This window comes from Seriola dumerili, unplaced genomic scaffold, assembly GCF_002260705.1.
Source record: "Seriola dumerili isolate Sdu_G_001 unplaced genomic scaffold, Sdu_1.0 BDQW01000301.1, whole genome shotgun sequence".
NCBI classification, from domain to species: Eukaryota; Metazoa; Chordata; class Actinopteri; order Carangiformes; family Carangidae; genus Seriola; species Seriola dumerili.
The window spans coordinates 2,808,902-2,829,047 of record NW_019174556.1 but is presented as its reverse complement, the minus strand read 5'-3'; the positions used below and the strand labels follow the sequence as shown (position 1 = coordinate 2,829,047).

The 20,146-nt window shown below is 41.1% G+C and overlaps 2 protein-coding genes and 1 non-coding gene across 3 annotated transcripts; 2 read left to right on the top strand and 1 right to left on the bottom strand.

Annotated features, from left to right (window-relative positions):
* Window positions 1-1,149: 1,149 nt before the first annotated feature.
* Window positions 1,150-5,883, top strand: rps6 (ribosomal protein S6). Its single transcript, XM_022758540.1, has 6 exons — window positions 1,150-1,214; window positions 1,842-1,973; window positions 2,764-2,974; window positions 3,584-3,730; window positions 4,925-5,082; window positions 5,747-5,883. The coding sequence occupies exons 1-6, from the start codon at window positions 1,209-1,211 to the stop codon at window positions 5,840-5,842; spliced, it is 750 nt and encodes a 249-aa protein (XP_022614261.1). The 5' UTR covers window positions 1,150-1,208; the 3' UTR covers window positions 5,843-5,883.
* Window positions 5,884-10,808: 4,925 nt separating this feature from the next.
* trnas-cga lies at window positions 10,809-10,890 on the bottom strand. The gene has a single exon. It is a non-coding gene; the product is annotated as a tRNA-Ser (tRNA).
* A 1,405-nt stretch (window positions 10,891-12,295) lies between these two features.
* Window positions 12,296-20,146, top strand: LOC111231464 (WD40 repeat-containing protein SMU1-like). Its single transcript, XM_022758563.1, has 12 exons — window positions 12,296-12,342; window positions 13,853-14,063; window positions 14,160-14,312; window positions 14,401-14,511; window positions 15,242-15,364; window positions 15,903-16,022; window positions 16,391-16,507; window positions 16,772-16,899; window positions 18,768-18,894; window positions 19,029-19,190; window positions 19,692-19,844; window positions 20,048-20,146. Exons 1-12 carry the CDS (start codon window positions 12,317-12,319, stop codon window positions 20,144-20,146), a joined length of 1,530 nt encoding a protein of 509 aa, XP_022614284.1. The 5' UTR covers window positions 12,296-12,316.

Here is a 20,146-nt window from a genome sequence, read left to right as displayed (position 1 = left end):
TACTTAGGTAATTAAGTAAGTATTCAAAATTAAGAAATTAAATGCTAGATTTATACTTGTAACTGGCATAGCTACCTTTCCTTGAATAAAGGATCTGAAAACTGCTTATTATGCACAGATGTGACTAAGATTAATAATGGCAAGGCTTATTGAATGTGTGTGTTAAGTTGCAGAGCTCTGGTGCTGTCCACTCACCGGCATGGCTTACTGACAATATCTGTCTGACACTGAGACAAGTCTGGTGCTTTGTTCTAAATACTTGTCAACAGAACGTGAGAAAGTTAGTTGCAACTGAAAAAAAAAGTCAAACAAACAAATTTGATGTGGTGCAAATGGGTTCAGTAGGTTTTGTGTAATCCTGCTGACAAAAAACAAACATCAAGCCAACAAACAGACACTGGTGAAAACATAACTTCCTCAGTGGAGGTAGTTGTGTAACTTTGTAGAGGTCAGATGTCTTTCTCAGGTTGAGATGGTATGTTAAAAATCTTCACATCACAGATCCTTATCCTCTCTGACTGATGCTTGCTCAGTGACTCAATACTGCCCTCTAGTTGCTTACATGGATATATATTTCTGCTGTACAATTTGTTGTGGTGGAAGCTGTACTCAGCTCTGTTACTTCAGTAAAAGTCCCAACCCAACATAGCGAAATGCTCCATCACAGGTAAAAGCCCTGCTTTAATAATACAATAAGTAGTAGTAAAAGTAATACAATAAGTAGTAGTAAAAGTACTATTATCAGCAAAGTATAGCCTCCTGAAATATCAAGAGTAAAAGTACTTATTCTACAGTTAATGCCCTTGTGAGTGATGTAGTATGATATATGATACTATTAGATCTTTAATACTGCATTCACACACGCGCGTTAAATGTCTTTATCTTAATTTGAAAAGTAACTACAGTTAAAAATTAATTTAGAGGAGTAAAAACTAGGCTATAATATTTCCCCCTGAAATGCAGTGAAGTATAAAGTCGCAGAAAAAAGAAAATACTCAAAAACTGTAATGGAGTTCAGTAGAAGAGTAAATATATTTTACTTTTTGCCATTTCCACCAGTCGGTATTAGTTTAATAACCGTGAGGTTGTCTGATCAGAAAACTACATCGAGTAAGTTATCGCGATAGCATATCGGGCCTATGTGAGACCACGGGGCGGATATCCGTTCTCTTTTCCGTGGCGGACCGTCGTTGGGTCGGTTTGGCAAAATGAAGGTACATGACTTCTTTAACTGTACATGTCTGTGTAAAGCCATTTTCTTTTAAATATTCAAGTATGTTTTTAGCCATGATTGTGAACTTTAAATCGGAGTAGTTTGATGCAGCAGTCCTGGCTCCGACACTTAGGATGAGCTTTGATTGTGATGAGGGTTAGCGCCGAACGGTCCTGTCGGCAAGTGAGCCGTGGAAACATGGCGGAACACGAAGAGAAATGTGCCCCGAGTTCAACTCTCTGTTAACTCTAATAAAGAGTTTTCAGACTTTAGAAGCTAACGTTACAAGAATTGGCCGCGCTATCTGTGTATAACATTAGCCGTTAAACCGGTTGTATTATTGTTAGCAGTGTTCAGAATGCTAGCATTAGCAGGCTTTGAGACTTTAGCCGGTAAAGAAGCTAACAGGCCTCCACTATATCACACTCTGATTCAAACTGATAGGTTCTACGGTTCTCTTACCCTTTAGTCGATAAGTAACTTCAGTTAAGCTTCATCTGACTATACGTGATAGACATCTGAACTTACTACCTATGCCATACCTGCATGCATGGTAACCTGTCATGACCTATGTGGAACCTAGCATAACTAAGAACACCTGCCAATAACTACTTTGCGACTCTTGCAGCTGAACATCTCATTCCCCGCTACTGGCTGCCAGAAGCTGATTGAAGTTGATGATGAGCGTAAGCTGCGTACTTTCTATGAGAAGCGTATGGCCACTGAGGTTGCTGCTGACCCTCTGGGAGATGAGTGGAAGGTAAGCACCGATGCACGCCCCTTTCTGTATCATAAACCTGATGTGTTACTGTCAGAAATTTGGTTTGGTGAAAATGCATCGTATAGTATATTAAATGGGGCACACCAGTAGACCCTTTTTGACTGATCTGTAGTCATTAAGGGGGGACAGCGTGTTGCCAAAGAAACTGCAGAGCTGCTCACCAGATGCGACCAGACCCACCAACCATGGATGGTTGAACTGCATTGCTCTCTCATCATGTGCATTAGTATTAGACTGATACTAAACTGTGGCTGATCAAAACAGCATCACTCTCTGTTCCCTTTCATCCCTAACTAAATGACTAGATAACTTGGCATGGTTAAGTCTGTCAAAGTTTCTTAAAGTAAAGACAACCATCAATGTTGTTCAATTTGAAAAGTGACTGACTTTATAGTCATACAAGGTACTGGCCTGGCCATCAGAGAGGAACTTAGGCTTCAGTGTTTGCTCAGACAGGAGGAGCTGGGAATTAAACCACCAACCCTGCAATTAATGGATGACCTGTTCTACCCTCTGAGCCACAGCTGCCAATTTCTTGCCTCTTTTGGCCATATGATTATTACAGAAAGTTCATTATCCAACTACAGTCTTAATTCTTAGGGCATCAAAGTTTCCAAGTATGTTTGTTCAGAAACTAGTAAAATTTTAAATATGAACAGTTTTCTGATAATTGTCTCTGAAAATGCTGCTTTTTCTTTGCACCATGTATCACCAAGTATCCTAAAGGGTAAAGCAGAGAAGTCAAAATTAGTTTTCTCTGCTTTCGCAGGGTTATGTGGTGCGCATCAGCGGAGGCAACGACAAGCAGGGCTTCCCCATGAAGCAGGGTGTGCTGACCCATGGCCGTGTGCGCCTGCTGCTCAGCAAGGGCCACTCCTGCTACCGTCCCCGCAGGACTGGCGAGCGCAAGCGCAAGTCTGTCCGTGGTTGCATCGTTGATGCCAACCTCAGCGTTCTCAACTTGGTCATCGTCAAGAAAGGTAACACGTTCAATGTGGCTATATGTGAACCATTATGAAAATAGTAAATTACACTTACAAACCTGCATATCAACAGATGGCACACCAGTAGACCCTTTTTGATTGGTCTGTAGTCATTAAGGGGGGACAGTGTGTTGCCAGAGTAACCGTGGAGCTGCTTACCAGATGCGACCAGACCCACCAACCATGGATGGTTGAACTGCAATGCTCTCTCATTATGTACACTAGTATTAGACTGACACTAAAAATCTTGTGCTTTTTTATATATATATTACCAAAGGCTCAGTATTGATTTGTACATTGTCGTAAAATGTATCCAAGTATTTCTATAACTTCTTTCACAGTTCTTTCAAAAATGCTGTGAATATCACCAAGGCAAGGCAAAGGGGTGTTGGGGCAGCAGTGTTTCTAGTCATTGTTGCAGTTTCCTGTTGATGAAGGATACTGAGCATGGCACTCATGAGAAATACTGTAGTTTTTGCATTTTGACTCATTTTGTTTTTAATCATTGTTGAAAGTCATGCAAACACTCCAGAAGTGCAGTTTGAGAGTCAATTTAGATTTAACCAACATGAAAGACTCATCTTGTCCTGATCTTTTCGTTCTCAGGTGAGAAGGACATTCCTGGGCTTACCGACAGCACCGTCCCTCGCCGTCTTGGTCCCAAGAGGGCCAGCAAGATCCGCAAGCTCTTCAACCTGGCTAAGGAGGATGATGTTAGGCAGTATGTCGTGAGGAGACCCCTGACTAAAGAAGGTAAGACTAAAGAGGTTGTTTTTCTACTTGCCTCCAAGGTTTGTTCTTGTGCTCTATGACTGAAGATATTATTTTTTGGCTCAGTTTGGCTGTCACTTAAGCTTCAGGTCATCATGAGCCACTTGTTTTAAGTGACTTACTAATTGCAGCAGCCTTTAAAATGAGATTAAATTGACAGTAAACGGTGACCAAAGTATTTAATATTAATATTTTGGTCACAGCCTTATACATCTTTAAGTACTGTGGAAACGATAATGTAAACACTGCTTAGCTTTTGGAGTTTTTTATGTCAGATACAGTTGGTTTGAAAACATCAGACTAGTCGTGGGATATGCAGCTACAATTTAAATATTTTTACATTTTCATAAGTCATTTTGCTAATTTATTGAAATATTTGAAGTTTTTATTATACATTATATTATACATAGTTGATGGGCTTGAAAACATGTCACCATTACACTTTCTCATATTCTGGATGTTGTAATCCTGCATATATTGAGGGAATCAGAAGCTGATAAAACTGAGGCTTATAAACAAAACTCTGCTCCTCTACCTAAACTTTGACCTGGGCATACAAACATTAACATAAGTCTTAAATGGATGTTGTCTAGTATAAGCCTTATTTATTTAACATCAATCAGTGTCTTGTTTTATGTTAATTGAATTAGACAGATTCACACAGACTCAAATGTAAAAGCTTGATGTTCATTAAGGGGAAAGAGCACAGAGCCTCTCTGGTGATACTTATCATAATTTCTTCATCAGCTCTCATGTATTGCTATATATACATATATAACCATATATACATGGTTAGTGTTATAAAGTCACACTATAGTAAATCTACATTTTATAGTGATAACAGCTTGCATTTAGCAGTGTACGTAGTGACATGTTTTTCTCTTGTGGCTTTCCATGATTGTACAAGCTGCGATCAGAATCACTGGCAAACCTGTGCACTGGATACTGAACTTGACCCAAAAAAAAAAATTGATTGCTTGATGGCAAGAGAAAACAAGGGTTCACTATGTTGTTGGATAAATGGAAATCGTGACTCTCAGTATTGCACCTACAAAGCCACTACAACTATAAAGGAGACAGTTGCCTGTGGTAACATTCTGCAGCATCACCCAAACCTCATTACGACACCTAGTACTTAGTCGCACCATTGAACTGCATCTACTGCCTCCTTCACAGGCAAGAAACCCAGAACTAAGGCTCCCAGGATCCAGAGACTGGTGACGCCACGTGTGCTGCAGCACAAGCGCCGCCGTATCGCCCTCAAGAGACAGCGCACCCAGAAGAACAAGGAGGAGGCCTCTGAGTACGCCAAGCTGCTGGCCAAGAGGATGAAGGTATGTATTAATTTGTGCTATTCCTTATTATCACTTGTATCCATTTAATAAATATCTCTGAAAAGTAAAGCAGCTCTGTGATAAACATTTCTTTTAAAGAATCCTCCCACTCTGCTCTAGTGACTAAAGTCCAGAGAGAATTCATGTTTGGAAGGTGTCAGAACTTGAAGCTGAAATGAAATGCACCAATATTTTTGATGAGAAATTTGAATCGCTTCTAAGCCAAACAACATTGGAACTACTGCACTTAATTGAAATAACATTCAAGTGTTGCATCGTAAAATGTTTATCACTATTTCAACCCATCTACGCAATTACGCAATGTCTTCAGTTGTTTAATCTGTTATGCTCGGATTGCTCTGGTTTCACATTTTAAAATATTTTAACCAATAGTGGGATTGATTATAATTTGAAAATTATGGTCCCTCCTGAAAATCGCACTTTGTTGCCAACAAATTTATCACTGTTTAAACTTAAAGTTAAGAGCACAGGGCCTTTTTTGGTTCATTGGCATATGTCAGATTGAATACTGAATTGTTTTTCAAGAGAACGGCATCGGGAGAAAGGATACAGTTGTCAAGTGAATAATGGGGACATTTACTTATTTGTGTGCAAATGGCTGCTTTGCTGAAACACACTGACACACATTTGTTCCTGCTAACAGGAGGCCAAGGAGAAGCGCCAGGAACAGATCGCCAAGAGGCGCCGTCTTTCTTCTCTGAGGGCATCCACATCCAAGTCAGAGTCCAGCCAAAAGTGAAAACCAACAGTCAAATAAAGTAATGTTTTGCTGAAAAAATTGCCTGTGTCAAGTAACTTATTCTCTGCATTTTTAATACCTTGAGTTCAGATCATAGAATATAAATATTTGTTGAATGTTTAATTGCAGGTTTGCCAGTTGAATTGTTAGTTTCTAGACTAAAAATGATAAATCACTGTATGCAAGGTGTCTAAACCCTGGCATATACCCAAGAGCCAAAACATACAGTAGTTTAACTGGAGACAGTATCCCACCACAGAAAATAGAAATTGTTTTTAATACTGTTTGCTTTAAGAATACATGAGCTCATTCATGCTTTACTGTGAGTCAACATAGTGGACTGAAAATTGCATATTGTAATGTTGCTATTTAGTCACTAGCATTGAAGGCTGAGTACAGTATTGGTGCCAAACAAGAGTGAGCTGCTAAATACTCATCCATATGAACAAAAGCAGTTAGCATAAGGATGTCTTGTTTTTATAGTAACTACATGATTATCTCCCAGTGCTACAAGCTCTATTTCCCCAGCTATGACTTTATAGTGGTGGTTTGTCGGTGCTTTTGTGCAAAAACAAGTGGAAATCTCCTAGACTCCAAGGATGAGGAAACAAAGTTCATGACTCTTGAAAAACTTTTATTTTGCACCACTTTGTGAAAGCAGTTGGACATGCATTCAACACATGAACATCATAATAAGTGTACATCAACGGCGCACACATCCCTTAACATTACACCCATTGTCAAACGCAGACGTCTTTGTTGGCCTCCTCAGTCGGCAAGTAGGTTTAGCATGTGGGTGGACCTGGACTACATCCTTGTGAGGTGAGAAGACCTCAGCTGCATTGAGACGATCTATAACTTGACTAGACTGGTTTTGTTCAGACGGCGGGCAGCTTAAGTTGTACATCTGGGCGATGAAGAACAGCACAGACACAGCCTGATGCTGCAGGTACTGAGGCAAACCTCGCAGGTTCCTGGTCATGGTCAGCCAGGTTGTCTGAAGGTCTGGAACCAGAGCTGAAGACCTGGACAATGTCTCCACGATCTGTTGAATAAAAAGGTGGGTACATGAAAGATATTTTCTTTTACCCTATTAAAGATCAATAACTGTAAAACAAAAACAAGAAAACATTGGTTTACCAAACTAAGATTAAAAAGCAGTCAATTTGTTTCTTTCCAAACAAAATCAAGAATTACAATTCCCATCTTTACCACCAGTTACTTTGTTAACGTCGTATTGAAATTGTCGCCCTCCCACCACTCGTTAAAAAAGGAATAGTTTGACATTTCAGACAATGTGCGTATTTGCTCCCTAGATGAGTTAGATACCAGTGGAGACTCCAGGAAGGAAAAATTTTGATTACACAGTTGTTTCCTAAAAACTCGTAACAAAGTCAAGTAACTGCTGTACTCAGCCAAGGAATAGTCCCACACATAACACCTGCTGATACCACTACTTGTTTTTACACCAGTTTTGGTGCAGATTAAACAAATGTGGGAACGTGATAAATTGTAAACTAAAGATGTGCTGGGCTGTATTCCAGAAAGCAGGATTAGTAAAAACTCGAGTTTGTTAACCTCTGAATTGCAAGAAACTGCAGAAACAGATGACTCTTAACTGTAGTTCAGGTGCTGTGGTGACTTACTCTGTGAATCTAGACTGTTTGCTGGCAGGGTTTCTTCAACAAACCCTGAGTCTCTGTCTCCTCCTGCTGAGCCTGAAGAAAATGTCTGATTCTTCATTTCCCTATACAGTCAATATTTAAAGCGTATATCTGAGCACGTTAATTTGCAGAAGTTGGAAGAATCATAGTATTGGGGCTCTATTGATGATGGCTTTTTATTTTTTGGTTTACCACACACTTAGAGCGAACATGCTCAGGGTTGACTGAACTACCTCTGATCAGCTGTTCTCAGAGTTCAGGGTTAGATTCAGAGTTTGTTGAACCTCATAGGCAGATTCTGTCAACATTGGGCCAGAGCTGAGCTAGCCATCTCAGATAATAGAGTATTAATCTTCTCATCAAACACTAGGCAAGAAAGCCATAAACATATTTACAAGAATGTCAAACTATTCCAACAAACTGTACTCACAGCACACCTGAACAGAGTGCATCTTGGCCCCGGCCTTGTAGTAGGTCCTCCGACATAGTTTGGCAGAGAGTGAAACCAGTCGCACAGAGTAACTTCTCCTGGGTGCAGCAGCCTCAAAGCCCTTCACCAAGTGAGCTGCTGCTTCTTCTTCTACAAAGCCAGCAAGAAAATACTTTCAGGGGTATACAGATGAAGAATGTACAGGCTTGAGTAAGTTCTGAATGTGACATTTTGCTGGTTCACAGCAGTAACTACGTTACACTACATACTTTTATCTTGTTCAGTGGGAGGAAGCACTCTGTCCATCACAGCCTCTGACATGCTCAGGGCGGAGTCCAGTCCCACAGCAGCCACAATAATGGCTCTCTCCACCAGAGTCTGGTTAGTCCCTTCATCAACCTGCTGCATCCTCTCCATCACCCATGTGACTGTGTGCTGCACACAGTCCATGGTTCCGTTAACTGCAATGCTCACCACATCCTGGATCTCGTGCATCTTGTTCTTGGCCGTGGCAACAACCTGAGTGACGCAGACAAAAGCCAGAAATGAACCAAAATACTGTGCAGTTTGTGGAGCTTATCAGGATTTTAAAGAGGAAAGGAAAAGTCACCTGCTCTGTGGGTGTGTGAAGCATGGGGAATGTAGTCTCCAGCCAGTCAAGACTTTTACATGCCACGTCATTTGCAGAAGAAACTATAAAAATATTCCAGAGAGTGAAGCCATCACTGAGAAGTTCTCAAGACGACAACAAATGGCAGCTCTTCTGTGTTTGGCAAATATACCGACCCGATAAAGTTAGCTTATTAATTATCCTCTGCATCTTTTATGTCTAAACTAAACATGCAGTACCAACTAGGATTGACTTTTAATTTGGTTATAAATTATTCATTGTCATTTACATACTGCTCAGGAGTGAAACTCATTTTTAGCTGCATGACCTAACAAGGAGTAAATGATCACTTGTTTGTAATGGGGTGTAACCTACTGAAATAGGTTCCTAGATCACATTATTTATTATCGACTGTTTTCAAATCAGTAAGTTAAAAATAAAAAATGATCAAATATATCAAGATATTTCTTCTTCACTCTGTCCTCCTGAGTTTTTCTGCTATGGCTCACAGAATTTGGAAATCTCACCCTGTGATCGAGCTCAAATGGTCCTTGGGGACACAGTCAACAATTTTAATAACTGATTAGTTGTCATTCTCTGAGGAAAAAATGCCAAAAATGTACTGCTTCCAGCTTCTCAAATATGAGGATTTACTGCTCTGCTCTCTTTTATATGAATTTAAAACTGATGGTTGGACAAAATGACATCACCTTTGGCTCTGAACATGTGTCAGGCCTATTAAGTAGTTGACATTTTATAAACAGCTATTAAAAAGGATTAAACTTTAATGGGAACAATTAGTTTCAGCCTTAATATATTGACTAGCAGTTTCCTTCCCCCTCATTTTTTACATCCATGTCAAAACACACTGGCATTCAAGGCACAAAGGGAGTGTATAATATGACACCACAGCTGAACACCACACAAACAGCACAGTACTCACTCTGGGGCTCCAGTTTAACAATGACAGGTGAAGCTTTCTCACATGCTGCCGTGCCTAAAGCTGTTACACTGTTCTCCAGCACCTCACACATTGTCCTCAGGTTTGGGTGGCTGCATTTAGTGTCATTGTACACGACTGACAGCTTGCTACAAGCTGAGCGAACCAGGGGCAGCTTGACAAGTCTAGCAGCTGCACTTGGTGCCTTCTGCAAGAGAACAGCAGACACGCAAACAGCTTAAATCCAGACACAGTACCAGGTACCTCCCTGGGGGGGGGGGGGAATTTCCCTTATCCCTACTAGAGCACAGTTGTTCCGCATTATACTTATATTTTAAAAATAACTCCCCAAAGTTTATTTGTAAATTCCAGCAAAATGAGAACCCTAAAATTTACTATTTTTATTGACACCCTAAATTTGAGGACCTGTCATTTAACACGCTTTTTACGTCAACATTCAAGCAGATGCTATTTTAAGGTCTCTGGTGCTAATTAAAATAAGTGTCGATGCAGTTTGAGCACAGGTAACGACCGAGGACGGTTCATCTTCCTTGATTGTACTCACCTGGTTGTTGTTCATTGGCATGTTTCGCACACTAGAACAAAGGAGAGAAAACGGTTTAATGACTAGAGGATTGAAATTCAAATTTAGGATGTTTGTAGACTGTATAATCTTAAAAAAAGACGATGAAATACACCACTTACCTCTGGTTCACAGGGAAACGTTCGCTGACATTGCGTGGTCCGGTTATTAATTAGCACCTCACCTGTTCTCCTAAACGCCACCGGGAAGTTCCCGGGATGTTCTCGCGATATGTCAATTATTATTCATTATTATTTCTTTTGGTTTGCTTTTCTGTTCTTTTTGAGGCAGGTCACCTTACAAAGCAGGCTACTCAACTCAAAATGATTTCTTTTTTATTTGTATTTAATGTTACCATCATGAACAGTGGTGTAAGGAATGCTTACAGTGAGCAGTCCTCTAGGTTAGGTAAGATATTAGAGCACTTTTACTTCCCAGTGTTAGTTCAGAAGCTTTGTCTATCCGCGTGCTCAACAGATATTCAGTTCCCTTACATGTAGCCTACTCTGTGTGTGGTGTGTGCTCAACATTACGTCGCGTTTAGCTGACCACTCAATAAAAAGCTGCGTAGATTAAGCAACACACTACCAAATTATAACTTATCCATCATGCGTCATCAACATTTGTTCTTTTTTTCCATAATGACCAGCCGCGTTTATTTCTCCCCGACACACCTTTCAAAGAGAGACGTGCATCTTTTACACGCAGTGATCGTGAAGACCAAAGCTGAAGACTTATCCGCTGTGAGCAGGATTTGAACCTGCGCGGGGAAACCCCATTGGATTTCGAGTCCAACGCCTTAACCACTCGGCCATCACAGCTCTGAAACGTGATATACTCCAGACCTTTCAGAAATTATGCGCAATCAATGCTGATTCCAATGCCTCGGAGATATGGGAAAATGGTGCAGTGTTTAAAGGAAGACGAGAATCAAATTAATCCTACAGCTAACACTGGTCTGTTAATGCAGCTGTGGACATCTGCAATAATACCTGACAGCACATAAGTAGCCTATATGACATCAGGGAGGCTAAGACCCTGTCTAGTTTCAGGGACCAACAGGCTTTGAATATAAACAGGTAAACAGCCACGAGCCATGAGCTCGGCACAACCTGACAACCCCCCCAGTCTGAGTCAAAGCAAGACATGTTATAGCTGTTCCAGTCCATCTTCATACCTGACCTGTTGTGTCATAAATAATATTTTCAGATTTTGTTATTAATATAATTCACTAATTGTCTTATTTTTGTCTTCTTGTCTGTCAAATATAGACATAGGACAGTCCTGCCTCATGTATATAAAGCTGTGATTTGGAAACCAGGCTGTTCTGCAGTTTTTCTGATGTTCTGATGATTTAATGCTGCAGAACAATAACATCTCTCTCATGCACCTTCTTAACAACAGGTTCATCTGCAGGTGTGGGCCCATGGGCAGAGGCAGGATACTCTAGCCTGACTGAAGTGGCAAACACAACCAGTGTCGGACTGGCCTTGGGACATACCGCTGGGTCACTGCAACGGTGGGCAGATGGACCGTTAAAAAAAAAAAGCCATAAAGTTTTTACTGGCCCTGTCCGTCTCTTTAACAACCCTCTCTGTCATCTTCAGGCTGCCCCGACTACCACTCCCGGACAGGTCCAACCCTGACCACGACCCGCTACAGCATTAGTAATGTGTAATTACAGGCGGTGAAGGCTGATAATCACCGTGAATACAGGGGTTTATAGTTAGAGAATTAGGCACCACTCAAGGAAAAGATGTTCCTAAGGCACAGACGCATCCAGCTCTGTATCTGCATATTGATGAGTATGACTGACGTTATTTTCCGTTAGAGGACGTTTGGAGGGATGTTTTGGCTCCTTTACAATGGTTCCTAAAGGCGAGCACGCTCTGAGCCACGAGGGTCTGACCGTGGTGCTGATGCTGCTGCTGTTGTCGTGGCTGCCTGCCGCTGCAGCATCTCGGAGCGCAGAGCGCGTCTCCTGCACACAACGTGCCCAGAAAATGTTTCTTCTCTATATCGGCATGCGTCAGGGAGGAGGTGTAGCTCCAAGATTTTGTGTGGCGGCGGCAGTCACAAGGTTTGGGACTGCTGCCCGCCGCAAAAAAAATGCAGGAGACACCGTGGAAGCACGTGTAGTGGGTGGTCCTCAGCACACGGCTTTCACGTGGCTCTAGCGAGCGGAGAGCCCGAGCGGAGCCGCCACAGCGTCAGTCCGGTGCGGCAGCAGCAGGAGACAACATCAGCATGGCTGTGGAGATGGAGCCCGCGGAGTAAGTGCACTTTCCCCCTGCGGTTTTATTTGTAAATTATAAGTTTTCAGTGATAGTTTGGAGATGATAATAGAAAAGTGATAATGATAGGATAACGTGTGACTGTGCAAAAAGAAAACATTAGTTTTTCTTAAATAGCCTATTAGAAGGTGCGTTGGTTTGTTGTTGATAACCAACTGTACATTACGCATTAAGGTGGAAGATTGTAGCCTATGTTTTGTTTATGACTTCACTGATATTCCTTTGGGAGGTTATCATTTTTCTGTGATGTTTGCGTCAGTCTAAAAAGTTCATTCTTATAATAAATTTGTGATAATATTTGTCAGGGCGTGACACGTGCTTAATTGTTTAATTTAAATAATCTGTCTTCTACTATGACGCTGTTATTTATTGCCTGCGTATAGAGTGAGAACCCATGTGGCGTCTATTTCGGTTGTGGAACCTCCCATCCAATGACTGACACTCTCATTGTTTATTTACTGTTTACTGTGGTCAGTACGCTGTATAGATACACATCTGGTCAAGCTGCTCTGACGGTTGCGTTGAGCCGCTTGAGCAGACACCTGATGTTCTTGCTGATTATGCTGAGACAGAGGCGGGTCCGGGCTGTTTTGCAGTCACTATACACAACGTCTGCTCCATCCACATGTGCCTTTTGATCTAATAATAGGCTCTCCACCCCTGACAAGGATGTGGGTTGTGCGTTTTTATCGGTTAGTTACCTTGTCTTCCTCTGGGGGAAACGTGGTGATGGAGTACACATTGTTGTCAAATGGAACTACATCTTGATGATGGTTTCTTATGGTTGGAGCTTAAATTGGAGTAAATTCAGCATAAAAAAAACTGGAGCAGAGCATCAGTTTGTGATGTTAATCTAGTCACCGGGCTGTGTCAGTGAGTCATGTCTTTGTATGAAAGTGCACGTGAAAGACCATAAAACTTAGTCCTGCAGAGTGACACCGACAGAGTCGCATAATGGGATACAGCAGAGATGGGGAAATGTCCAGCAGATGGCTCTGAAGTGAGATAAAAGCAGCATCCTGCTGTTGTCTTTGTTTTGACCTGGACAACTTATATTAATATTTGTCTTTATTATCTATTATTCTCACTCTAATGCCGTGAGCTTTTCTTGTGATGATTGTGCCAGACGATCTATGGCCACAGCTGGAACAACATCTGGAAATCAAACCGTTTAAGTGTCCCACTGGTCACTCAGGATAATCAGAATGTGATAAAGGTGACTGACACTGACACTGCCCTCAAAAATAACAAGATACTCAGAAATCCTGTACGAGTACAGCATCACTGCCACTGAGTACTTGCTTGTTATTGCTTGCACATGACCAAATGTTGAATACAGGCACTTAAACAGCTACTGTTTACCTCCCTTAAAAGCACTGCCACAGGTTTAACGCCCCTTATTAAGATCTGAAACATTACTCCATTCAGCCTTTGTGTGAGCTCATCAGTCAACTTGTGTTTGTAAGAGTTACCCCTTTTGTCTCTGTAGCGTGATCCGCCTGATAATGCAGTATCTTAAGGAGAACAACCTCTACCGAACACTGACCACCTTACAGGAGGAAACCACCGTCTCACTCAACACGGTGGAAAGTATCGACAGTTTCATTGCAGATATAAAAAGCGGCCACTGGGACTGTGTCCTGCTGGCTATCGAGTCCCTCAAGTTGCCCGACAACACACTTATTGACCTTTATGAGCAGGTGAGCTTCTCATTGATTGTAATGCTTTTCTTGGCTTGATTTTTTCTTCTTCTTTTAATTAGCAATGTTGCGATGAACGCTGATCTCTTCCAACAGGTTGTAATGGAGCTCATTGAAATGAGAGAGGTGGGTGCAGCTCGCTCGCTCCTCAGACAAACTGACCCGATGATCATGTTGAAGCAGACTCAGCCGGAGAGGTACATCCACCTGGAGAACCTGCTAACATGCTCCTACTTTGACCCCCGTGAGGTAAGACACTAAAGGTTTTGTACTTGCTTTTAAAACAGCTGTACAATTACGTGCTTTAGAAAGCCACATCCTCTTCCTCCCGCTGCAGGCATACCCGAAAGGCAGCAGCAAGGAGAAGCGACGCAGGGCAATAGCTGAGGCACTGGTGAGGGAAGTCAGTGTGGTGCCTCCTTCTCGCCTCATGGGGCTCCTGGAACAAGTCGGCGTGAGTATACTGAGTAATATTCTTGTTAATACTCACTCTAATTATATGACAAGTGAAGCAACTTAATCGATGCCCATAGCTCCCTCATTCCTCCATCTCTCCCACTGCCGTCATGTTCATACTGTATACCCACCTCGTCTCGCGGTTCTCAAAGACACTGAAAACATATTTTTTTTTCAATCATCTTTTTATCTTCAGTGATGGTGTCATATATATATATATCCTCAGTTCCATTCTTAACATCGGGTTTAACCCCCTTTGAAACAGCAATATTTTAACCCTAAGTTCGTGACTGTCAAACCTCATAAGAAATAGTGATTCCAAAAACTTCCCTAAAGAAATGCATCTCACTTTTTTTTTCTTTTTTTTTTTGTTGTTGCTATTTTTGGTTTCTAAACAAAGGAGAGTGGTACACGTTTCCCAGAGGAAGGCTCCCGGTGATGCCCACGTTGGTTACACAAGTGCTGCCAGTAAAATATTTCAAGGGACAGAAATGTTTTCACTGTCTTGTTAGTCAGAACCTGTCTTAACTCCACGTGGTGTACGTATAAATATAAATGTATATTTCCAAGGAGCTGTTGTTGTGTGCTGTTGCACCACACAGCACCATTATTTTTGTTATTTTCTTCAGTTGTCTTTTCTTAATATACTTGATTTTGTTGAGATCATGAGCAGTAAAATAACCGCAACTGCTTTATGACACTTTCCCACTCCTGTTCCACAGTCTATGAGACTACAGCAGTACCCAGGTCACCTCTCGCCGGACATGCCCATCGACACATCTGGCAACAAGGAGAGACATGTGGAGAAAGAGAGCTTCCCAACCCAGCTGTACCGCCACATCAAGGTAAACAACTCAGGTTCTGAGTAACACAGCTTTACATATTCTCCCTTTACATTTAATGTTTGTAATAGTGAGACTTGAGGCCAATAGTTACACTCTCTGGTTGTACATAGTGCATTTACAGTCAAGAAGAGCTTGTTTTATTGATGATTTGTCAGTAGTTTCCACAATATATTTGGCATATACACACAAAAACACACACACACACACACACACACCCAAAACTAATTTACTTTCACACCTGAAGGCGCTTGTTTTGGGCTCTGGCTGTGCTTTCATCACTTGCATCCAGATGGAGCTGCCCCTTGGTTATTCGTCCTTGTTTTTCCTCTGCCCAAGGTTATAAGTGAGAGTGTTCAGCCCACACAACGGCAGACTGTTGGAGAACTTTATGTCTCCCTGGAGGTCACTTCATTATGATTTGGTGTTTTAGTTCTCTGTGCTTCTGGATCGCAGACTACAAACCAAACAGGAAAAGCACATTTTGTGGAAGGTAACCGAGCATTGATGAGTCAGTTCCGTGTGTGATTTTAATCGGCAGTTTGGGCGACGGTCACATGTAGAGTGTGCCCGTTTCTCCCCTGATGGAAAGTACCTAATCACCGGATCAGTGGATGGGTTCATCGAGGTCTGGAACTTCTACACTGGAAAAATTAGTAAAGTACGTATTTTTCATATCGTATCATTACCTAAATTTTATATTTCTAATTTATTGCTTTTATTTTATTTTAAATTGTTGAAAAATAGTTAGTTTGGAAAGTAATTTCCTTATATGCATCTTAACTAAATATTGTCAGTCTATTTATGTTGTTTGAATTTATTGTTTTAACGCTGTCTTGAAAAAAAGATTTTAATCTTAACTGTTACCTGGTTAAATGACAGAAGAATATGAAGTAAAATACTACAGCATAGTATATATCGTACGTTTTCATATTATGATCATCCTTTATTATTATTACTTCATTGTTTTGCTGTTCTGTGTATGCATATATGTGTGTGTGTGTGTGTGTGTTTGTATGAATGAAACAGGATTTAAAGTACCAGGCCCAAGATAGCTTCATGATGATGGATGATGCTGTGCTGTGTATGTGCTTCAGTCAGGACACTGATCTACTAGCAACTGGAGCTCAGAATGGCAAAATAAAGGTTGGACCATCTGCTTATCTTATAATACTGCTGGGTAATTATTTGTTATATATTTGTTATTAGCAACCAATTAGAGTCGTTCTTTGATGCAGGAGTGCAGTTCTTCCTCTATGGAAATGGAAATGGTGCCACAAGAATGTCAAAATATTAAAAAATGTGGTACTGTCATCGAGTTTATAATCACCATTACTTAATGGGTCACTTAACCCATTTTTCTCTCCCTAAAATGTGTATGTTGTGTGTCGTTGGGGGGATTGCGGGTAGGTGTGGAAGATCCAGAGTGGCTTGTGCCTGCGCAGGTTTGAGCACGCTCACAGCAAAGGTGTGACCTGTCTGAGCTTCTCCAAGGACAACAACCAGATCCTCAGTGCGTCCTTTGACCAGACCATCAGGTGGGATGCGTAACAGCTTCATAAGCTTAAACACACCGCAAACTACAGCTGTTGTTACCCAGATGGGACCAAAGTATATGCATGCCTATTTGTTTTGTTTCAATTTTGCACAGCAGACACACTGACTGATAAACAAGAGTAACATCACTTGTCTAAGCTAAACTTCACCTTTAGAGCAACTGTAAATACATATTTGCTATGTGGGGATGCCTCACAAAATTACATAATATATAATTGAACAGTAAACAGAGAGATTAATCAAAGTCTATATTAGTGAATAACTCAACATATAGATAAATGTTCCATATTAAAAAGATCTTTATATGGTAAAAAATGAATGTGCTAAACCAGTGAATTGAAATGCTAATCCTAATACAGTAAATTCAATATTAGTTTTTTAAAGTGAAGTAAATAGCTGAATTCACAAATGATGTACAGAGAAAACAAAAAACATGGAGTCTTTTTCAATTTCTTAAAACCTTGTTGTGGCAGAACATATCTTGTCTGCTGTGGGAGGAAGCGAGAGCTCTCACTGACCTCAGACAAGACTCAAAAGTTTCAAAGGCGGTCACATGGGCGTCAGTTTAGCTGAAAGAAGGCAGCGAGCTCTTTCTGCATCTCACAGTGAATTAGCAAGATGTTGCTACAACAGAGCCACAGACATGATAACAGAACTGGCAAATAGAGAAGTACACGGGAAAACAATTGGCAGTTAATTTCTCTATTTAATCCGATAACGTTTCAAACCTGTGCTATAGGCACATTCACAGTTGTGATATCTTGTTCAAAAATTGGTTGTTCTTAACTCAATTCACTCATTCAAAACTATAGTGTAAGCATATTACCAGGGAATATAGTTATAGGTTAAACGGTTGTCTCTGTGATACACCTCAACTGTAATTCCATTGTATATTTGCTTAATTTTTCATATCAGTATAATTTTGGGGTCATTATCAGATATTTTCAATGAAAATCAAGTGATTAATTAGGTACATTTCGGGGTGGTACATTGGCTATGAATTGACCCAGAACTGGCTTACAATAAAAAAAAAAGTTAGTTAAGAAGAGAAGTTTTTTGTTGTTATTAGAAATGAACAAAAAACTAATTTTTACTGCGTGTGACCAATTAGAGGTTTAACGCTGTACTGTCAAATTGATTTAAAAATTCCAGAGATCAGTTTGCTCTATTTCTTTATTGTCCAATTAAACACTGGTTAATTGGAATTGAACTGAATTGCTTTTTAAACATCTGAAAAACATATTTCCATGGAGACATCACACATCGGCAGCCCATGCCTGGTGTCACATGCATCGTGCACCTGAATGTAAAAACGCAGTGCGTAGAAAGGGCAAGTGTGTTTGTCTTTGACTTCCTCTTTCTCTATCACAGACGCACACATTGAATCTCCTTCATAGCTGAGGAGTAGAATATCTATTTCTGACCCCTGCGGGCTGTGGGCTGTGGGCTGGGCTGAGCCTCTGTGCTGTGTTGAAAGCACATGTGCTGTGTGGGTGTAGCTGAGATACCATGTGCTCAGGCACAAAGCTGCAACATTTGCCTCCGCTTGCAATTCCACTGGCTGGGAGTCTGAATTGTTTACATACGCTAAACCATCCTCCCAGAGACGGAGTGAATCAGTGAGCATTAGGCATTTTGTCATGGTTTAGCTAATCTGCACCCAGTCACTCCACAGGAGCTAAAAATAACATCGGCAGCTCAGCAACACGTTTTGTCTGCTCTCAAGAAAAATCCCCTCTTGAGTTGAGAAGAGCTGGATGTGTTCATGAGTCAGAGCTGCCGTTTTATTTGATTTGAGTATTTTTAACAGCTTTTATGTCAGTCACTTATGCAACACTGTCACTTTCAGAATCCACGAACTGAGGTCAGGCAAGACACTAAAGGAGTTAAATGGCCATTCATCGTTTGTAAATGATGCATCTTTCACTCAAGATGGATTTCACATCATCAGTGCCTCATCTGATGGCACTGTCAAGGTACAGTGAGCAGTTACAATATGGAGCCAAATACAGTGACTATAATTCAGGTCTGTGCTGCATCAGTCTTATCGTGTAGCTGGGAAAGTGCTGTATTATACTGAAATGGGGATTATTCCCTGTGTATTTCCTAGATTTGGAACACAAAGACTTGCGAATGCATCCACACGTTCAAATCACTGTCCCGGACATCAGAGATCCCTGTCAACAATGTGATCCCTCTACCACAAAACCCAGAGCACTTTGTGGTTTGTAACCACTCCAACAAAGTGGTCATCATGAGCATGCGTGGTCAGGTGAGAGCTCTGTGTGACCTGTGAGATATACTGTAAGAAAAACCGTGGAGTTTAATTGTCGAACAATCTTCCGATCACATTACTATCATATATGGTACAGAAAGGCATCAAATGTTCCATTTTGAGAAGCTGGAAAAAACAAATGTTTGGTGTTTTTGTCAGAAAAATTATTAAAAATCAGCAACTGATTATGAAAATAATTGACTGTCAAAATCTTCTGTGGATGATGCTACCACCAGCTAAACTGCACTGCCCAAAGGAAGCAACCAGCACCTCTAAAGCTCAATAATCAATACACTATATCTGAACATACAGCACAGAGTGTGGTATCAATCTTCTCATCTAACTTCTGGGAAATGTGTAACTATTCGTTAGAGCGTTTTGATAGTTATTGAACAAGTGTCATCCGTTTAGGTCTTTTCCTTTATTTTGTAGTTATTAGTATTTTAGTTGCGCTAGCACCCGCACGATACCTGAACGTCTTCTCCTCTTTCTCCTCAGACTGTGAAGACCTTCAGCTCAGATAGAAAGGAAGGAACAGACTTTGTGTGTTGCACCCTGTCACCCCATGGGGAGTGGATTTATTGTGTGGGAGAGGACTTAGTGCTGTACTGCTTCAACTACACAACGGGAAGGCTGGAGAAAACGCTGACCGTAAGCTCTGCTGCTAATATTCACTGATTATCAAAGGCTGTGAGAGGAGGCAGTTCATCTCCACCCTGCCAGTGTATTTCATGTAGTTATTTTTGGTCTGACTTGATATTCTGACTCTGTCATTGCCACTATGTAGTAGTCCTGCAGGAGGCCAACAAGTAGCACGGCGACGCGTGGTGATCTGTGTTCCTCTGCGCCCACAGGTCCACGAGAAAGACGTCATTGGAATCGCTCACCATCCACATGAGAATCTGATAGCCACATACAGCGAGGACGGCCTCCTACGGCTATGGAAACCTTAA